The sequence below is a fragment of the Parasteatoda tepidariorum genome, chromosome 6, assembly GCF_982258835.1.
Source record: "Parasteatoda tepidariorum strain Cologne lab strain chromosome 6, Ptep-v5.0, whole genome shotgun sequence".
Lineage (NCBI taxonomy): Eukaryota > Metazoa > Arthropoda > Arachnida > Araneae > Theridiidae > Parasteatoda > Parasteatoda tepidariorum.
Window position 1 is genome coordinate 42,343,624 of NC_141760.1, and position 23,064 is coordinate 42,366,687.

At 28.2% G+C, this 23,064-nt stretch overlaps 1 protein-coding gene across 1 annotated transcript in view; it reads right to left on the bottom strand.

Moving 5' to 3' along the window:
* The window catches only part of Sbf (SET domain binding factor), a 72,936-nt gene extending 50,122 nt beyond the window's left edge, over nt 1-22,814 (bottom strand). The window contains exons 1-16 of the mRNA XM_087165738.1: nt 22,599-22,814; nt 19,380-19,465; nt 17,256-17,528; nt 15,805-15,907; nt 14,879-14,995; nt 13,282-13,414; nt 10,976-11,084; nt 8,501-8,614; nt 4,133-4,210; nt 3,945-4,058; nt 3,346-3,474; nt 3,060-3,158; nt 2,412-2,566; nt 1,448-1,613; nt 1,213-1,362; nt 1,050-1,118 (exon numbers count right to left, since the gene is read on the bottom strand). Coding sequence (XP_087021864.1) covers nt 1,050-1,118; nt 1,213-1,362; nt 1,448-1,613; nt 2,412-2,566; nt 3,060-3,158; nt 3,346-3,474; nt 3,945-4,058; nt 4,133-4,210; nt 8,501-8,614; nt 10,976-11,084; nt 13,282-13,414; nt 14,879-14,995; nt 15,805-15,907; nt 17,256-17,528; nt 19,380-19,465; nt 22,599-22,653 — 1,950 coding nt within the window. The 5' untranslated portion in view covers nt 22,654-22,814. The remainder of the gene's footprint in view (nt 1-1,049; nt 1,119-1,212; nt 1,363-1,447; nt 1,614-2,411; nt 2,567-3,059; nt 3,159-3,345; nt 3,475-3,944; nt 4,059-4,132; nt 4,211-8,500; nt 8,615-10,975; nt 11,085-13,281; nt 13,415-14,878; nt 14,996-15,804; nt 15,908-17,255; nt 17,529-19,379; nt 19,466-22,598) is intronic.
* Nucleotides 22,815-23,064: the final 250 nt, after the last annotated feature.

Consider the following 23,064-nt stretch of genomic DNA (forward strand, 5'->3'; position numbering starts at 1 on the left):
CAATTCTCACAAAGGTATCTACTCCCGATACTGGGAGGCCAAACACCTTTTGTTCAATTTAAATTCTTGATTTAATTTTGGTATTTGGTGTTTTGATTTTGTATATTTAATCTCTTTCTGTATTTGTATTTATCTTTTCTTTTGATCTCTGTACGGCGTTAGGATAATGTCTATCGCCTGCTGCATTGGAAATAAAAAAATTTTTTATATTAGTGACACCCTTATAAAATGTTTGGATCGTCATTTTATTGCTCCAAATCGTTTAAGTAATGATATGTTATGCAATTTTGTTATGCAAATAATGTTATGCATATGCGTACAATGGGACTTTTAAATGACTGATAAAAATTTTAAAATTGTTTATTTGTGTAAACCATTGAAAAATAATCAAAAACATAGCATTAAAGAAAATTGCAAAATAACTTGTTTTGTTATGAAACAGATAAATTATTCGACTTATGTTATGTGATGGAAAAAAGAAGGGGAAAAAAGGAAAAACTGAAAAAGAAAAAACTGTTAAAAACAATAAAACCAACACTGCAGATTATCTTGCAAAATTATTTTTTCAACATTTCTTATCAACTTTCATGAGCCATAAAAGTGAAATAGACTATTTACACTTGAAACGAAAAATACACTTGAACGCACCTAACAAGAGCCTTATTGGTAAAATTTATTAGGTTGCGAAAAACTTGCCAATCGGATTCTCGTCCACATCCCCAAACTCGTATACGTAATTTATTCGCATCCTTTAAGAATGCCTTTTAAACATTATTATGTGTCTGCTCGCCTCTTCACTGATGATGCCCATTGGCTTATATATGACGTAGATTCAATCACATGTGATGATATTATGTAGATTCTGACAGTGGGAAGGGCTTTGGAATTTTTAATTCCTCTTGCGCTAAATAAACCACTGTATAATCTGTAGATTATTGTTTGAAATTTTCCGGTTTGGTCTGAAATGCTCGTCTGTGGATTATAAGCTGTCACAGATATTACACAGGAAATTAAGGTAAGTAATTTAGATAAAGGAAATAAAAACTTACTCTGCAAAAAGCCATAGCCAGCGGTAAAATTGCAGCAGCAACACCATATTCATCCATTGAAGAATCATCCTTCAGTGAAAAAAGAACAACATTTAGTGGAAAAAATTCTAATAAAAAGTAAAATGTTAAAACAGAAAATATTAAATAATGCACATAAGCTGACCTGTAATGCACAGTTCATTAGTCGAACAACTAAATCAAATTGCTGATGTTCTAACACAGCTTTGTTTCCAGTTACATGTAAAGCTAATTCTTGAGTTAGCGCTAAGCGAGCTGTTTTGTTTTTCAAAGCTCTCAGAACTGCAGGGAAAGTCTACAAAAGTATTTTAAATTAGTGTTTAATAGTTTTAAATAAGCACAGTTAGAATATTAGTTCATTTCTTTGAAACTAAACTTACTTTGCGTGCATCGGATATTTTGTTTTCAAATATACAATTGACACAACTTCTAAGGACTTCTAATCGCCTGGTACTGTTTGTAACTAAGCCTCGATTATCAAGCCAAGAAGCTGCTTGAGGTCCCATAGGCACTATTCTTGGCTGCTGAGGTTTAATTGCAGAGAGTCTAGAGCATTCAAAAAAAAACTTTTATTAAACATAACTTAAACACTAAAATTCTGAAATTTTAAAATTTAATAATATGATCGACAAAAATATAAATATTATTCAGTCAAAATGTACAATTTTTATATAAAGAAATATGTTTATTTAAAAAACTAAATAAAATTAGTTAGATTATACTAATCAGAGTTTTCCCTAAAAATTTTTAATTTTTAGGCAAAAGAATTGAATGAATAAATGAGAAGCATTGAATGATTCTTGAATATTGAATGTATTTATGTTTATGTATAAACAAAAGTACATGTTTAAACAAAAGTATGTGTTTAAACAAAAATTACTTGTATTATTATTTGAAACCCATGCAAAGTTGTAAGCCCCTTGAAAATAAAAACAAAGTAAACTACAATAATTTTTTCAAGGAGAAAGGGTTTCGGTTATATGTTAGGATAATAAAATTAGATGTATTGAATGATTTTTGAATACCGAATGTACTTATATTTTATAAAAACTATTCACATTATTTGAAAAACATACAAAATTGGAAGCACTTTGTAAATAAAAACAAAGTAATTATAATAATTTATTTGAGGAGAAAGGGTTTTGAATACATCAGAGGAGGAAAAAATTTCAAATTTAAAAAGAAATGTATAGAAATAAATATGGGCTGAAATAATGCTACAAAATGTGAGTTTCACTTAGAAATTTAATATCCTTTACTTGATGCAATGCATATCATATTATTTTTAGGCATAAAAAAGAATCAGAAGTAGTAGAAATTCGATTAAAAAAATAAATATTATACTTTGCCCTGAGTGATTGTTTTGACATTCCTTCATCAATATTATCCTTTACAATTTTTGCATCAATTATAGGAAATGGAGGTTGATGAATTCTTGTGAATGCTCCTTCAGTAGGTTTAGGTATTTTCTGTACATATTGTTGCTTATTTGGATTTTCCTGCACAAAACACAATAATTTAAAAAAAAAAAAAGCTAATTCATAAACAGCATAGTTACAAATAAAATTGTAAAATAGGAAAGAGGAAATGTAAGTCAGAAAAGATAGAAAAACAGTAAAACTGAAAGCACATTTTAGTTTCATAATTAAAAGAAATCCATGCTAAAATAGGAGCTGATAAAATAAATTTAAATTTTTCAGAATTATTCTTTCAGACAAAAAATAAATAAATAAATAAAAGGTTAAAGGGAAAAAAAAAGACTTAAAATGTAAGAATTAAAAAGCTGGGAAATGCTCTTAAAAACATTTTCTCCTAATTTAAAAATAAGATACAATATTTTGTTATAATTATTAGTTGGGTTCATTACTTTTCCAAACAAATAATTTAAAAAAAATTCTATACCTTTAATGAAAGAAAAATTCCAGTCTCCTAAAAAAATTTAAACCTTTTGAGAAATTCCTTTTTCCCATTATGTATCCAATAAATACTCACATTCAAATACAGTTGATGGGCTAATTCTTGAACATGATTTATTACACACGAGGAGTCCTTAACTTCAGCTTTTAAAGTATCTTGCATACTGGCATAAATCTAAATTAAACAAAGTTTACACATAATTTCAAGTAATCAGAATCAACAATTGAGTTGATTTGATATTAATATTACATTAGAAAAAAAAAACATTTTAATAACCCAAATTGTTTATCCTACAACCACAATTTAAATGGAAGAAACAGAATGAACAAAAAGAATAAAATATATATATATAAATATTAACCTCATCAAAAATATCACAGACTCTGTACGGGGGACCTCTTTCCGAAACAAATGTATTGAAAAACATGCAATCAAGAACTTTAATGATGAAGTCACAGTCAGAATATGTCTGAAGACCAAGAAATGCAGCCTGAAATATAAAATTATTTAAGTCATACACTGTATTTTAAACAATAAATAGAGCTCTGAGAGCCATTTAAAATAAATTCCACGGCAGGAAATTACTATACATTTATCAAGCAGTTCTAATAATTTTTGTTAAAATAAGTCTTACACAGTCTAATTTTTAGTAACTTTAAAAAAAAAAATATTTGAAATTTTTGAAACTAAACACTGGGTGTTACAAATTTAACCAATTTTTTATAGTCAATAGCAGCTAGTTTTAAGTAATTTTTAAATTCCATAAACATCATTCGACGTACTCAGATTTTATTAAAAGATTTAACAGCTTTCAAAATTTGCAAACGCAACATTCTTAAATGGCAGCATTGCCTAGTAATTAGTTTTGTAAGATATAAGCAATGAAAATACAGTAAAGGTAAAAAGAAAAAAAATTTAAAAAGTAGCAATGAAAGAAATTTAATCACTAAAAATATTTACTTTATGAAAAGCTATAAATGGTTTTGGATGAATGCGAATGATAGTGAGGCATGAACGATATCCTTGAAGCAGTTGGGAAAATGTGCGCAGAAAAATTGCTCTTATTTCTTTATCCTGAAATAACGATTACTTCATTATAAATACAATTAAAAGAGAAAGAAAAAGAAATGCAATAATGGAATACTTACAAGCATATGAGGTTGAGAGGGATTTGTTTGAGCAGGGGGAAATGCATCATCTGCTGTCCTTAATTCAGGGCGCAAGACCTAAAAAAAAAACATTTATTTTTATTACTGTACATAAACATAATCTCAACTTTTTTAATTAACATCAAGATATATTTAACCTACATGTACTCATATTTAAGAATTTTTTTAATGTATCTTTAATATCCTAATAGATTTGGATATATTATTACAAAGAATTTAAACATACAAGCTATTTTTTAAAAAAATATCTATTTTTATTATGTTCTTATATGCCAGTCACAACAGGGTAACTTCGTTTGATTAAAAAAAAAAAATTCTGAAGCATAATTTCCTCACAATTATTTATCAAAAATTGATTTTTTTTTCCGTGCATCACTGTTAGATTGTTTAGGAGCTTTTTTTTTTTAATGTGCTTAATTTTGTTCTAGGGTTAATTACATCAGTTATTTCTATAATATAATAGAAAATTTTAGAAATACACAAGACATGAATGGGAACTAACAATTTTCCATACACAGTAAGCTACTAACCCTTCCAAAAATTAACTTGCTTGATTACAGAATTGAGTTATCTGTAACATATTATCACAATTACAATGTCTAAATTATTTGACTTGGAAATACGTACTAAGTAAAACCGACTTTAATGCAATTAAATATAATTCATTGTAATAAAACTTTATTTACTTGTATTTCACATTTTGATACAAAATGGTACATTCATAACTCAGGGATGAGAGTAGTCAGAAAGTAAAAAAGAGGAAATCCAAGAATATATAAATATATATATATATATAAAAATCGCACTTTTTTTGTCTAATTTTTTTTAAAAACTTGTAATCCATGTGATTACAAATCCCGATATGAGGCTTTTAAATCACGTGCATATAAAACTCTACATCGGATTTAAAAAATGTGAAAATACAAATCATGATGCGTAATTTTCAGATCAAGATGCATAATTTTAAAATCGCGCGATATTACAACCGCAAAAACGAATCACGACATTGGATTTTAAGCTCGGGTTGCAACATATTAGATTTTTAAATCTCGTAAATACGAGTCATAATGTACGATATTTAAAAAGCGTAAATAAGAATTGCAATGCGCAACTTTTAAATCAGGTAAATACGAAAATCGATGATTGATATTAAAATCGCGTGAATAAAAATCGAGATATTTGCAGAGTCGGGACTTGGGATTTCTAAAAGGATTGTTTGAATTGTTTTTTGTTTACACAATAAATAAAAATTTACAAGATTAATTGAATGAGCAAATAAATATTTTCACCACAATTCCACCTCTATTTTTTTTCGCTTTTTTTGTTTGCTTTCTCTCGACAATACAAGAAGCAGCGACGCCTAAATTACAAAAATACGAGCTATCCGGCCGACGGATAAAAAATACGGAAAATCTTATTTTCTGTGCGTGAAATCGGAGAAAATAGCTAATGCGGAAACATGCGGAAGGATTAGCAGCTAGGACGTAGTTTGAATTGTCTGTTTTTCTTTGAAAATCGTAAATAAATATAATAATTTGACTTCAACGACTGAATTTTTTTTAAAAAAAACGGGATATTTATAAATAAATAAATAAATAAAACGAAACTTTTAGAGAATCTGAGTTTTTGATAAAAAGGCTGAAATTCGAGAGAAAAAACCGAAGAAAATCTCATCCCTGCATAAAGATCAACCAGTTTTATCCCAAGGAAATGATTTTTAGAGAAACTTCAGAGGGAGGAATGAGGACTTCAATAATTTCGCTCTGCGGAAAATTAAATTCCTCATAAAATATTTTAACTTGCGCCAAAAAAAATTTCGGCGGAAATTAGCGGGAAAAATGGAAAAATCTGAGAAAAAGCGGAAATCCGCGAATCCGCGGAAGAATCTCATCCCTGATAACTAGACAGCGGATAATATGCAATTGCATATTTTATCACTTTTTGCCATTTGTGCATATAAATGCATAAAAAGGTATATTTGCTATTATAAATGCATATTTTCAGCATTTTATGGCTTTTCCCTCCTAAAACCATATCACAATTCTTTTTATGTTAGCATAAGGAACGCTTTAAATTTTGTTTTGTCGTTCTTTATCACCTGAAAGGGTCAGTTGGATTGATGTTGCTGGGGGTGATTGCAATCACGTGAAAAAGATGTAGAAATGAGGTGTGTGGTACAAAGGGCCCACCCAAACAGACATTCGTCATAGAAACCTCAGAAAGGGATGGTCAGATATTCTATGAAGGGATGTCTTTTCCTGGAATAAATAATTGTCAATCTGTGTGGGAAAAATAAGGCTCCTGTGGTAGGTAGAAAATGACCTCCCTTTCCTGTGATTGATGGTTCTGAAGATGTTTTGATTTTTGTCAGCGATGCCGCTTCGTATATGGTCAAATCTGCAGCAGCACTGGAAATTTTTTATCCCAGAATGCTTCATATTACATGTTTGGCTCATGCTGTTCACAGACTGGCTGAGACTGTTCGAGAAGTATTCTCCTCTGTGAATGATTTAATTTCTAGTATCAAGAAAGTTTTTCTCAAGGCACCTGCGTGCATAAAATTGTATAAAGAAATGTATCCTGATTTGCCCTTACCTCCACAGCCTGTGATAACTAGGTGGGGTACATGGATTGAAGCTGCACGTTTTTACGCTAATAATTTTGATGCAATAAAGTCAGTTGTAGATGCAATTGACAGTTCCTGTGCTTCTTCAGTTTATGTCACAAAAGAATTACTACAGGATATCTCTTTGCAGAAGGACTTGGCCATAATTGACACTCACTTTTCTTTCTTAAGTGGAGCAATAACAAAGCTCGAAACACGAGGTCTTCCCCTGGCTGAGGCCATATCCGAAATTGAAAAAATTCAACAGTGCATCAATGCTCTTCCAGTTGGGAAGAAAGTAAAAGAAAAATGGTGTTTCGTTCAAAACAAAAATTCGGGTTTTGCAGCAGTGAAGAAGATAGACAATTTTCTTAATGGAAATGGAACTGAACTTCCATAGAAAGTAAAACCAATGAGTACGAAATTGTACAAGTTTTGTCCAATAACATCGGTTGACGTGGAGAGGTCATTTTCTGCTTTCAAAATGATCTTTGATGACCGACGACATCAATTCACCCTTGAAAATTTGGAAAAACACTTAGTTGTGTATTGCAATAAAAATTATTCAGTTTAATGAAATCTTTCCGGAAAATGCGATGATTTTTCTTCTCTCATTTATCATACTTCAGTTTTAGGCGTTTTCTTCAGAACTGCGTAGATTCAAATAAGAAATATTTTGATTTTCTTACTTTTAACAAAAAAATGTTTTAGTTGTGTTTGTTGGAAAAAGTAAGTAGTAGTATTTAAATAAGTTGAACTTTTAATTTCTATTTTAAATGCATATTTCTAGTTTTAAGAGCATATATTCAAGTTTTTTAGTGCATATTTGCATGCATATTTTGTCCGTTTTTTAGTGCATATAATCCGCTGTCTATTTATAACATATTAATACACAGCTATATGTGTAATAATTTTTTCTTTTCAAAATTTTAAAGTTTAGTGGTTATTAATCATATTTACTAAAAGAAATTAGTTAAAAGTTTGCTTGCAATAAAACTATACAAAATAATTGATAAATAACTGTAAGGAATTTGAAGATTTTATTATCTATAGCTAAAATTTAAGCAAAGAGTGGACTTTACCAGCAGTCAGCAACAACAAATTCAGAAGGCATGTGGAATGACGGGATCTTGGGAAAGAGAATGATTGATTTCTGTTTGATATAAAATGCTGTATATAGCAAATCTATCAGACAGCTAAATTCTTTTATTACTTTTAATAAAGATTTAAATTCATTTCATGCTCAATCGATTTACCTGAATCATCAAAAAACAAAAGAAATCAAAGGTGATATGATGAGTGTTAACAGTAAAACTCTAAATAATTAATGACCACGTTTTTAATCATAATTAGGTTATTTGCTTACACAGAGTTTAGAGTGCGGAATTATGGTTTATGATTCAGTAACGTAGCAATACACCATTGCTGACAACAATATTCATCAAACACTTTAAAGATTAAGATTTACAGAATAATTACTCTGAATAATTTTAAATTAGCAAACAAAGCTATATAAAAGACTAATTACTCTGAGATTTAAAAAGGGGAAACAAACATTTTTATAACTTATTCTAAATATATTATCTAATATTTCAAAACCAAAATAAATAAAAGCAATAAGAATATTTAAGCAATTTAACTTCTCCATTATCATCACATTAATCAAACCGTAGCAAAACTCTGATTTAGAGACTAAAATATTCAGAGCTTAAATAGCATTTAGTTTTTACTTATAAGCTTACCCCACACATATGAGAATACAGCTGAGTATGCAATGGTTCAGGGAGGCAGGAAACATTAATGCATTCAGGAACTATAAGTGATCCACCATCTAAATCAACAATGATTACATCTAACTAAAAAACAAAATGTGAACAATTTAAAATGAGATAAAATATAATTACATTTCATCACAGAAACAAAATGATGAGTTATTAAGTTTTCTGAATGAAAACAACAATTACTCCCACAAAATGTTATTCAACTCTGTAAATGTATCATGTTAATGCTATAGCCAAGTGGATAAGTTTAAGAGTTAAGATTGCACAGAAAATACTCATTCCATCTATTAATTATTTTAAAATTGTTTTTAAAAACTATTTATTACAAACACACATTTATTAATATTTTACAATAACAATTTATAAAAAAGAAAAAAGAATTTTTCAGTTATAAAAACACCTTACAAGGAAAGTTTTTTAGTTCTACAACTGATCTTATGCTTCTTATAGCAAATATTGAAAGGAGCTTATTTTAACTAACTTAAAGTACTAAACTTAAGTTTTAATTATTTAAAAATTACTTTTTTTAATGACAGGCTCTGAACTTATCGATCTTCACTATGGAAGGTGCGGGAGGCATTGCTCATTCTTTGCCTAGTGAGCATCTTGAGACCAAAGTCACGCAGGCGAGCAACATTACGCCCTCCACGCTACAAATACCCCTTCATAGGGTGAGACACATTCACACAGAGAGAAAATACATGCCCTGAGCGGGATTCGAACCCGCAGCCATTGGCTTCGCAGTCAGACGTGCTAACCTCTCAGCCACCTGGCCAGCTATATTATTAAGTAAAACAATTACGAAGTTAAAATACATTATAATAAATTTAAATTCATTATCATTAACATATGGCATCAAACTACTAATTTTCAAAACTCTCATCTACTCTTTGGTAAAGCTTTTCATAAAACAGAAATTACTTTTTAAAAATAAGAAACTGGAATTGAGTTTTATTTATTAACAATTAATAAGTAGAATGAATGAAGTTTATGAATGGAATTTTAGAGAATTAGAGTAAATTAGTTTAAAATTAGTTTGTAGTAAATTAGTATGTTGAAAATAGGAAATAAAGACTACAATTTCTCTTTACATCTTATAAACAAGCTTCCAACTGAGGATATTCATAACCCCTTAACACTCTTTCAACCTGTTTGCATCATAATATTCACTCTTAACGATTTAATTTACTAGTAAAGACAGGCCTTCTATTACTCCTCAGCAGTGTTTTTACCAAATGCACTTGAAACCTTCTTCCGCCATGAAAACATTCTAAGATTAAGCTTAAATTAAAGAGCATGTTTGAAAACTTTAGATAGGGTACAAATTAGCAGCCAGATCTGCCCCTAAGGTAAATAATGCCCCATTAAAGTTTCAGTTCCTTAATTTTTCAACTAATAAAACTTCCTAGTCGATTTGTATTTGTATTGTAATGGTTAGGTTGTTTGTTTTCTACCAGAGAGATCCCGCGTTTAAATCCCATATAGGTTGATTGAATTTCGGTTCTAATTTTCTTTTCTAGAAAGATTGATAACTACTTGCAACGTTTTATTCCATTAATAAATTATTTTTTAATTTCAATTTTTTTTTAAAAATTAAATCATTAAAAACAAAAAATTAAAAGATTTTATTTTTTAATTAAAATATATGAATTGCTTTAAGACATAAAAAATTTTATCTTAAATTTTAAATTACAAAATTTTTTAACTCAAATTCTTAATTTTTCAAAAAAATTATAAAATTTTGATTCAAATTTTATGTAACAATATTTTTTGAATAATCCAAAGAAATCCATTGAAAAATAAAAAATATATATAAATATGAATTTTTTTTTAATTTTTAAAAAATTAACTTAATTAAAAAACAATAATTAACAAATTGAAAAAAACACAATACATAGTTATCAAGCTTTTTAGAAAACAATCTCAACACCTCAATGGTAGAAGGCAGTCAACCTAAACAACTACTACACATCAGCTGGAAAATTTGTTGGTTTAAAAGTAAATTAACTGAAACTTTAATGGGGCATATTTTACCAAACAAACAGAACTGGCCACTAATTTATACCCTATCCAAGGTTTTCAAACATTCTCAATAATTTCAGCTTAACTTTGTTTTAATAGGAATTTCGAGATGCATACTTCCCTTGTTAGTACATTCATTACTGAGGTGAGTAAAATTTAAAGACATTGCAAAATAAATGAATACAGTAAAATTAAAGACTAGAATAAGATCTCCCCCGGGGAAACCTCAATTTTTTTAAAAATGTCACATAAAAACCGTTTTTTATTAAGTTCTTTCATTATGAGTCTGTAATATCTTTATGAATTATTTGATACTAAAATGACAACATTCAGAACTATGCAATTATGAATTTGGCAAATAAACATGAATGCATTCATTTTAAGTCAAAATTTTTTCTGAATTTAGAAACATACCAAGTCTAGCACTTCATTTTTTAAAGATGAATGAACACCCATTATAAAAGGAGTAGGAGTACTTAGCACTTCCACTAAAGCTGCAGGCAGCAAAGGTATATATACATGACTGAAAAAAAAAGTGAAAGAATTACTAAACTGTTATCTAATAACAAATAAAAAAGTACAAATATTTAATGTGAAGCCAGTTTAAGAGAAGTAGATTTCACTTGATACATTATATCTTCTATTAAGGCACTGGAGCTTGTTACAGGCCAAGGCAGCCCCAAGTAATCTTTGTGTCTGGTCCTATCCACAGCAAGGCTCTTCCAGTTTTCCATATTTACTATATGAAAGTCCTACTCAACCAAGTCAAGCCACCTAATTGATGGGCTTCCTCAATTTCTGTTTCCCATGGGATTATCAGATTGGAATATATGTACAAGCTATTGCAGTCATTTTATGGTCAGGTTGGTCAATATCAGGTTGTTTATACTTTCGGTAAATTTCAAAGTTAAACAAGGATCTCAAAAGTTTATTATCGTGAACTGCACCAAATAATAAATTATATATCAAGACGAAATGCTAAACTACACTTGAGAGCTATGACAAATTTTGTCCATAAATTTTGTTTCAATTTTAGTGAGAGTGTTTTATTATGGAACACAAAAAACTCGAATGAAAATTTTGTTGTGATTAATTTCATTGCTTATAAAAACCATTTTATGCATTAATGAAACCTTTAAATTAAATCTTAAATTCCATTCTTGTCATAAAAACCTAACTACACATTACTAGATTTTAGTCAGCTGCATTAAATTTTAATATGTAAATACAATAAAATATATAAAAATAGTAAAATAAAAAAAACATTTTTAAAATGTAGGTGTCTTGTGTTTATGAAATATTTCTGTAAGAAAATTGCATTTTCCTTATAGATTTAGCAAGGTCAGCAGTGCTAGGTTCCCTTATAGTAAAGAGAGTATAATAATTTAAAATAGATCAAACTTTATTTTTTCGAGACAAGAGGGAGATAAAAAATGTTTTCAGCTAAATCTTCATCCTGAATATGAGGATGTACTACAGTGAAAAATCTTCGAAATGACCACCCTGTGTTCCACAATAAAATGGCTATTAATGAAGGTTGATCATTCTTAGGGGTTATCTCCAGTGACTTCAAAATGCTTTGGAAAGTACATGATTTTTCGCAAATGATTTTAATTTTAGTCGGTGTAATTTTTTGGGGCGAAAATGGCACTTGGCGTCATGAAAACTAGATCGATGAATAAACTGTAGTGTCAATAAAAATGATTCCTACTGATATGGTTATGAGTAAAAAAAATTTAGCAATTATATTTGATAAAATTAATTTAAATAAACAATTATGTTTTTTTGCTTAAGTCTGCATTTAATTTAATATCACAAAATTAGTTAGCTTTGAAGCTTGTTTGTTTCCAAAAATTCTAATTTTTCCAAACTATAAAATAAGCTTCAAACAATGAGGATTAACCTTACAGTTTACGAAAGAATTGGAAATAAAGTTACAATTTAATTACCACACAAATAAATATGGTTTTCTATTTCCATTAAAAAAATTGCAAAAGCTAAATGACATTTACAAATGAAAACATTGTACATGAAAATAAGAGACTATTATAAATTCATAGTTACAGGGGTGATTGTGAGCCCATGTCAAAATTCCGGAAAATTTCTTGAGTTTAAAAAAAAAAGACAGTTTAAATTGAAAAAAAATTTAAACAAGGTTTTTTTTTCTTCCTTTTTCTCAATATTTCTTAGTTTACTTAAAGTATATTTAAAATTTTACACATACCTATGATGACCTGCAGAAGTAATTAAACTTTACAAATATGTCTTTCTTTCTTTAGTTTATGATTATAACAACTATTTACTGATAAAAAATGAATATTAATCATGAATAAGCTTATAAAGTATCTCTCTGACTCTCCCTTACAAACAAATAAAATAAACTGTGTTTTTAAGTTCCACCTTTGAAAATTTGATTTCCGGAAACTTCTGTGATCAATGAATTTTTGAAACATCTGGACCTTCGATCTCCGGAAACTTCCGGATCACTGTTAGCAAAAATTCCGGAAATCCGGATTTTTTCCAGAGCACAATCAGCCCTGTAGTTATTAAAGACTAATAAAATCCATAGTAAAAGATCCACAGTATAAAATCCATAGAAATTGCAGAAAAATCAATAATTGGTGCACCTTTTATTATTGTGAAAATAATTAAAATAAAAATTGAAATTTACGTTTTATATATTTATGAACTGTTATAACATATAAGCTATTAATGGCAACCTGTATTTAAATGGATACATAAGGGCAGTAACAGCATGACAAGCATCAGTCAGGCGAGAGTAGCTACTGGAATGGAACAAGATCTTGTGTTCTGTCATTGCAGCACAAAATAATGTGACAACATTGTGAATTCCTGCAGAAAAAGAAATTAAAAGATATTGCATCATAATATTATTCAAAATCATAGGGGAAAAAATACTCAAGTTAATAATTCTGCACAATCAAAGCTCATTATATTACACTGTACATTAGTCATAAAACTTAATAATCTTAAATAACCATCAAAAAGAATTTTACATTTTTTATTTCAACCATTTAAAAGTGGATTAATAAAATTGTCTAAGAACTAGAATATTGATTGATGAACTGATTGACTGATTTTGCTTGCATTTATACATTTAAAAATTAAATACTTGAAAATGGCATAAGAGATTGTATTTCTAGCAATTCAACATTTTTCAACCAATATTAAATAAAATGAAAACTATAATAAATAATTATTAGAATTTTAAAGAAAGTCTTGTCGCATTACTAACAGAAATTAATAATCACACGCAAAAATTTTTTTAGTTGGCTTAAAAAATTTCAAAGATAAAGCGAAAATAAGTGAAACTAACATTAAGCAGTCTAAACTATGGAACACTCGTCTGAGCTAAGCTATTGAAACCATATTTTCTAGATGCATATGGTCCCTGTGTGTGTGTGCGTGTTTGAATTCATCCCCATAATAACACGTTGATTTAGAATTGCTAATTGAGTTCTTTTTTCAAAAGTGTTCATTGTTAATTGAGAATAAAAGTTTATAATAATGAATCCTTAGGGTAAAGCCATATATATGAACTATTGATAGACAATTCCTAAAATTGAACTATTGAATTACGGTATTTTTACAATCATTATTAATTAAAATTAGAAGAAGTTGGATCAAAAATATAAAATCTTCAAATCGATTATTTTAAAATCTACATTTGTACATGTAGAACACACCCAAAAATCAAGAATATAAGAGCACAAAGATAAAAATTAGAACAAATAAGGGCAGAATGTTTTTTTATCGGGAAAATCACCAACACTATGGTCATTGGGCAAGTCTAATGTATTGGGGGCGAGAAAGTAATGTCGTTTCGGGCATTAAATATTCGTTAGTCTTAAAAACAAATTCATTTTTTCCCTGATCTATTTCGGTTCATTTCCGATCTGGCATTGAAAGGTTGTTGCTAACGAGGGTGAATACATTATTGATTAAAATTAAAATCTTGACATCAAATGCACAGAATATCAAATCAGAATCAAATGCACCGAAACGACATTACTTTCCAGTCCCCCAAATAATAACCAAAGCATACTAAAATTCCAGTTTGAAATTGACTACAAATAAATCTATTTTTATGCATTCTAACAAAAACAACTAAAAGTTAAGGCCATAGAAAAAAATATGCAAAAAGCAAAAAAAAATTTACAACACGTAAAACAATACAATATAAGCGACAATAGCATACTTGATTAATTTTAAAAGCGAGACATACACACTAAAATAAGCTGACACAAAAGTTTTCATGAAAATTATATGTAACTAAATAAAAATAAGATACATTACCAAGTTCTTCAAATAACTGAAATACTGTGGTACTAGTTACAGAAAGAGTAGAACTTAAAGGAGGTTGGAGAGCTTGTCTATCTCCAGCACCAATTGAAAATCTAACTTGTGGTCCACCTGGTAAATTAAAAAAGAAAATGGACTACCAAACACAGTCGATCATAAAACTTGTAAAACAACAATGGTTTTAAAAAAAATGTTTCTGCTCTTCAAGCATAGAATCCCTGACTGACTTTTCCATGAAATAACATGAAGATAACTCTGTTTTTCTTTATGATGGAAAACAATCATTTTGTGAATTTTTTCTGGCTAATGCAGTGTTTTATTTTAATAAAAATTAGTATTTTTCTTTATTGCAACAAAACAAATGAAAATAAAACATACTAATAAATTTCATTGGAGAATGCTTTAAGATCCTCATTTTACAGACTTGACTAAATGAAAATATTAATAATTTCTATTGAAGATTGAAAAAAAATATTTTCACACAAATCAAATAACAAAACAAGAAAAATTCTTTATAGAAAGCAGTAGAGTTATGAAAAGTTCATTGAAATGACAGATTGTTAGCTGGTACGAAGCATTTATTTAACATGTAAAGCTTAAATATAGTTTTTAGAATAGTTTCTTACTACAATTATTAGTATTTTTATCGAGTAAAAGTTTGGAAGTGCAAAAAGAAGCTTTTGTTTTTCTAATTTACAATGATTATAATAGCTATATATTATCATTTTATCTGGTCCTCAAAAACTTAAGATACTGAGCTGAACTTTACTACTATACAATACAAAATTTTCAGTGAATTTTAATTGCACAATTGTGAAATCGGACATTGTAATAGCAAAAATAACTAAAATAATTATTTCATAGAAAGGTAAAACAACACCGAATTTATGTTAAAACATCAGTAAAAAAATTATTATTACCTGGAGGAGGTACTTGAATACAGCCTAATATGTTGCCAATTAATGTTTCTACTGGAACAGATACTGTATCTATATACACAGTATAAATTATGCCTAAACAATTCTGTAAAATAAACATACAAGAATTTTATTTCGTAAATAAATGAAAACACAACTAGACATAATAACAAAAAAATTACAATTATATCTCATTAATATGTACATTTATCAATCAGGCAACTTTAAAAATTAGTATAAAATATTTACTTGATTAAACAATCAAAAGCTATTCCAGCAAAAATTTTAACAGATCTGATAAACATTTCTTTAGTAAGCAACGTTACTGGTTTAAGATATGCTCCCTGTAAAACTACTGCATTTAAATATAAATTTGTATAATTTAAAGAAATGTGTGCATAGAAAATTCAGTACTTTTGATTTGCATAGGCACTTAATTAAAGAAAAAATCAGCCACCACTGTAAGTCACATGTTATTTAATTTAGACCCCAAGCACTAAAGGAAAAAAAAAATAATAATTTATTGACATGTTTATAATTTCTAATTAAATTCATGTTAATGTTATATGTGATAATTTAATAATTATTTAAGTTAACTTATTAAAATAAAATTTAATAAAATATAACTGTTACTAAAACAGCCTATATGATAGCAATGCAACTTTATCTACTGCAACCACAATACCACCAGGCCAAGTGCCAACCTTGCCATAAAACTCTATTGAAGGCCTCAAAATGCAAAAGATGTATATATTTTAGGATAATTTTAGTGCAAGTGCTTATGCGAAAAGTAAAATTTTAGTGATAATGCCGAACATATAATAGAAGTAACATTGACACACATTAACACTGGTTGCGTAGGCCTGTTGACTAATTGTCTAAAACAATTATTAAAAAAAATTCTGTTTCACTTAATTACTTTATTTGATTAAGATGCAAATTATCTAATTAACATGTCTTCTTAACTAGTGATTCACAAAAAAAAGATAAGGATCTTTTTTAGAAATCTTCTAAGAAATTCTCATACGAGTATTTTTTGTACAAATGTGAAAAACAAATACTGTCTGTCCATCTCAATATGAGCCCTACCCAGACATTAGACTTGTTGTCTGGCATTCATCTTTGTGTTGAATAGACAGTATGGCAGTCAAGTCAATATAATCATAGGAGAAAAACTAGTAGAAAAATTTGGGTAATATTGCCAACTGACAAAATGACTTGAATAAAAAGAAACATTTATTCATAAATGATAATGATTTATGTTTCCTGGTAATAACTACTTTGTTATGTTTATTAGTAATAATGACTTTGTTATGCTTATTGGTGCTAACAAGAATTATGATGTCCCTAAAACAGAGTGTTACAGGTAATGTGTAATATATCTCAATATATAGCAGTAATAGAAAGTAATAAATAAAAAAAAATTGAGTTTAGTATAGTGAATAAAAATTTACCCGAAAGGTAGAAAAGTAATCTAGCCTTGAAACTAAAACCAGACATTTGGGAGCATACATAATGGAATGATGCTGTACCAGACCCCCAGATGGCTCCACTGCTTCCTCTTCAACTTCTTCATCAGGAGGTTTACTAGGTGTGATTGCAACAGGTTCATTAAAAGACAAACAAGCACAATAATGACGATTCGCATCAATATCGGTAAGCACAGATACAAAGAATGTCGGCTGTTGACGTACTGTTGACAGATTCCACCCTTGTGGCTGGCAAAACTGTAAAAGAATTCATTATAAATCAAATGAGCACAAATTTATAATTTTACATAGCTATGGAAATTATAGTTAATTAGATAACATGAAATAAGATAAATTACAATTGCATATTTTTAAATCAAAAAATCGAGCAATTACAAGACAATATAAAATAAATGTAAAAAGGAAGGGAAAAAAAGAAAATTTGAAAAAAAAAACTTTGATTATAATGATTTTTAAAACAATAATTTGCTTAGGTAGATACGAAATATTTATAAACAAATGCACAAAATAAAAAAACATTAAACTTTTATCCTAATGATCATATTTTATTGTTTAAAAATTAAAAAAAAAGGTATGTTTATTCATAGAAAGTACATTTTTGTTACTGATTTTGCAATTTGAAATTAGAGATGTACGAAAATCCTAAAATTTTTTGGGGTCCAGGTACCAGATGAAAATTGAATCTTTTACCAAGCCAGTTCTAAGTACCAGATAAATATTGGCTTTATTACCTAGTCATATATTAAAACATTTATGCACAAAAATATAAAAATCGTTATAATTTTCTATCAAACAATTATTTTACAAGATATAGCTCAAAGAAATCTATTCTACACTAATATAAATAAAAGCATATAGTTTCATTTTCAGATTTTTAAAAAAAATAAATTTCTAAAAGAAATTTGAGTTGACTGTTCGAATGTAAAGTGATTAATGTAAAACTTCACAGGAGGCATTCATAGATAGTTGATTTTTTAATTAAATAAATTTTTAATAGCATTTATTTATGTAGCTTCTGCTTAATGTAGGATATTTTATAAATAATGGTACATTAAATGTTTCAACTATCAAGGTGCTACTTTTAATCATGCGATAACTATAAGCAATGATATGGGAGATCTGTTTTAGTACAATCTCTCAAACTTTTCAAAACTCGGTGAGAAAATTTTTTTTCTATTGTTCGAAAAGGTTCTGAACAATACTGATAAATAGGGAAGCTAGATAACGGGGCAAATGTTGAAACGAATGAAAGATCCAGGAAGAAAAGTGAAACTGATTTTATTTTAAATGGCATAAATCGGAGCTTTTTCCAAAATGCGAGAAATTCGTGAATTTTGAAATTGATTTATAGAATGCGCGAATTTCTCGCGGTAATAATTTTTTAATGCGAGAAAAGAAAAAAATATGCGAGATTCTCGTGCTGTAGTGAAAACACTGGATTACTTAGAACCCGAGTCCTCCCAAGATATATGTCAGATGAAGGCCAATTTTGTGGCCTCATTATTAGCCCTTTGCTGCCTAAACAAGGAAATCAGTCATTAAAACTTCTTTGTCACAATTAATAAATTTTACATTTTTTATAGTTAATAATTGTACCAAACATTTCCAAAACTACATATATAAATAGTTTTAAGGTTCTGTAATTCAAAGTACGGCTGTGAGTGTCAAACATAAGTGTTATCTGGTAAAATTGGCCAGGTCCAGGTACACGGCACTGATAATTGTGACAAAAAAAAGAAAAAGAGTTGCCCGTACAAAACTCCTTTGCCTGATCTGGATAATAAGCAGGTATTGAAAATCTAGCAGGGTAAGACGGGTATTTGCCAGGTATCCTGTACATTTGCATCCCTACTTAAAATATTAACTGTAACACAATAATTAGCATATTCAAGGATCATACATTATATATTACATCATTATGCTTTTAAGGTTAGGTACATAAGGTACATTAGCACATTACGAGAAGATATTGCCCTATTCCCTTAATAATAGTGACTAATAATTGAAACAAAATTCTAATTTTTTTCTTTTATATATTTAAATAACAAAAATAAAAAATAACAAGAATATTATGTTATTAATACTTACAAGTTCAATGCCATCAATAAAAGGTGTATCATCCCAATCTAGTTCTGGGAACCTTTGTAAGACTTTGCCAGAACTCAAGCCACTTCCTGCCAAAACAATAATAAAATAACAAATAAAGTTATGGTAAAAGATTAAATTAACACATAACACACAAAATTAAAGTAAGGTAAAATAACACATAAAATTAAGGTGAAATTTAAAAAAAGGTAACACATAAACATAAGGTAAGGTTATTTCCGTTTAAAAAATTAAACATTCCATTTCTATTTAATAATATTGGTTAAAATGATGCTGATGCTGTTTAATTTAGAAAGATATTAAATATATTTTTAACTCCCAATTATGTATATGGAGTTTTTTTCTCTCATTATTTTAACTTTACTAAAAACATTAAACAATATTAATAATCAGGGGTCTGTCCATGGTGAATTTACTACCGTTTAGCAGTACTTTCACAAATTCAACTTTAGGAAAAACAGTAGTTTCACAAAATACTTTTAAAAAAGCAAGTTCTATGATTCTCCTCTCTGCTTCTTAAAACTTTGTTTTTGTATCCCCGTAAAAAAACGATAAATTCCAGGTGAATTAAGCTGAGTTTTTTAAAATGAAACAATGAGGATCTCCCTCTATAAACTTTACAGGAAGTCGAAATCAAAAAATTATCTTAAACATTATTGTAAATTTATTCTAACTGACCTTAACTTTTTTATGAAGCATTTTTTCCCCAATGAAGTTTTTGTCTGTATGAGCTAGTGGAAAATGTTATAATGAAAATAGCTTTTAGTGCTAGGGCTGTTAAATGCATAGTTTTATTAAATTTAAGTTGAATTCTAACTATCAACAATGATTTTTATGGATTTTTAAATTTGGATACAATTTAAAGGCCAAAATTTTAGAATAGCATAATTGTTTTTGAAAATATGAGAAAAAATGTATAGAAATTTACCAGTCATAAATGATTTTTATTTGTAGTAACAAGTTTTTAAAATATTTTCTTACTTTACCGTATTTTTGTGTTGGTTTTTTAACATAATTTTCAATTTTCACGAAATAGGCACCTCTCGAAAAAATCTAGACAGGCCCCTGATAATAAAAATTAAACATATCAAAGCCATTACTAGATGTTACATGGCTCCTAGTATAAAGCATCACTTATGATTTCAATAAATTTTTGCATAATTAATTGAAATAAATAATAATTTTTTTTAATTCTAATTCTCTTAGAATGAAAAATTCCCATCTTCAACAATTTTTTTTTTTTTACGTCTAAATGTATTTTTAGTTATAGGACCATTGTTTAATCATTATTAATATATGCAGGATTTTGGAAGGGAAAAATCTTGGGCTTATATTGTTCTTTGAAGTCTTTATTGGCAAGTGAAACAACACTTTATAATTTTTGAGATATACTATTTTTATAATTGTTGTGAGTTTATAACGGTTGATTATAACTGTTAATTTTGCCACTATTTTCCCAGCTTAGTATAAAAATGTCAATAAGAAGGAAAACCACAATTTCGTAGAAAATTAATTAATAATATACTCAATCTACCCTTTTAATTTTTTTTAATCACTTTAATGCTGCATTGTTTAAGGTTATAAAAATATAGAAACACTTTAGAACAACACTGATTTTATTGGTTTGATATAGGTAAAAAAATTAAACAATTTTTAAAGTTAAATATTTAAGCTATTTGTCCCTTTTAAAAACCATTTTTTTACAGTATAGTAATACTTTCAAATTAAAGCTTGTCTGCAAATTTAAGAAACTCAAACTGTGACTTTTAAATTTCCCCTGGCAATTTTACATATCAAAGCAGGTGTTATTGCATATTAAAGTTTTGAAGAGCAATCTTAATAAACATGCTTAAGTAAACATGTTTAACAGATTATATATTTGAATACAGTGTGCCTTAACTTTTTATGACAAATTTATCAATAAAAATAATGTCAACAAATAATAAAATTTATGCTTATAGCTTATTATTTCATACCATGTTTACATTTTGCAATCATTAAAATTAAAAACAATTTACAAACGGTACTTACGTATTAACGCAACCAGGCCAAAATTCACATAAATCGCCAAATTTGGCGACCCTACTTACGGCAACCCTACGTGTTTTTAACAAAATAATATGTGGTTTAAACAAAATAATATAAAAAAACTGTATTTGTTATGAGAAATAATGCACTATGTGATGTAATAATATGTAATCTAAAAGGTTATTAAAATATATGCTTATAATTTTGTTTATAAAATACTTTGTTTTATAAAAAAAAAATTATTTCAATTTTTTCTACTTACGCCAAATTTGGCGATTTATGCGAATTTTGGCCTAGTTGCGTACCTTACAAACTATAGAAAAAAATTTCTCAAAAAATCATTGCTCGGATGCACGTCTCACAGCTTTTAATATGTTTAGTTTAAAAATAAATGCTCATTAAATATATATTTCAGTCAAGTTAACAAAGCACAAGATGTAAAAATTTCATTGCAATATGAAAAATAAACATTATTGTTGATTTGTTATTAATCATTCACTGAAAACACTGTTAAACTATTGCACCAAAACTTAAAACTCATTTCAGTTTATATAGCAAAACAAGTATACACTTTGCTTGCTAATTTAATTCTAATTGGAAACTTTACTAAAAAGAACCAAAGCAAAAATTAAGTTTAAAAACTGTGAGGCATCAATTCATATTATAGACGTCAAATTTTTAAATAAAATAATTTCTGAATGCACTTGTTTTGCATCTAAATGTTGAACGAAAGTACAGTTCTATGAAACGTATAGTACTATAAAAAGAAATACGCTTAGCAGCTCAATCTATTATAATATTACATTCGGAAATACTGTTTTTTTGTTTAAACCCGGTAAACTGCTTGTTTACAATGCTTTAGTACATAATGTAATGCAATACTAGATCATAACAAACACTGATTCCTTTTTTTTTTCTTTGGGTGGTTTTATAATTTCTTGGAATCATACAGTAATAATTATTGACAAAATTAAAAGTTTTATAAAACAGAAGTTCGTTACACATTTAAAACCTTTGAATAGTAAATAAACTATGCAATGCAGGGTCTAAGATCATTGTGTTTGGAGATTTATTTATGAAGTATGAGTCACCATTATTTGCTAAGAGAACTTTTTTTTCCCTTCAAATACTGATCATAAGAACAGGATGAATACTTTATTCAGAACCACTTACGCTCTTTATCGTGGTCGAAGCCGACTACTACAAAGTAGTCAGCTAGGCGTGACATGACTCCCACGCTAGACAAAAATTTGTTACTCCCAACATAATCATCGTGAAACCTCCATTTTTTGAAAAATTATCACTTTATTTGACATCCCGTTCCCATGCTTGTTAGCAGACAACTTTAAGTAAAGAAAGAAAATTAGCTTAGTAGATTTCCATCTTTTCAAATATAAACATTTACATGAAAGGTTGAAAAAGTTTGAGAATTACTCCGCTAGATGACAGGATTAAAAATTTACAGAAGAGTTTCTCTCCACTGAGTGCATTATACTAGAATGCGCCATCTTGTGATCATTGTACTAAACTGCAAGAGAAGTCTCTTTCGTTATGACTAAGAATAAAATATATTACAAAACATGAAGACTAGATTTATGATTACTCAGTCATAAAGTGCAGAAATGTAGAAAATATTTTT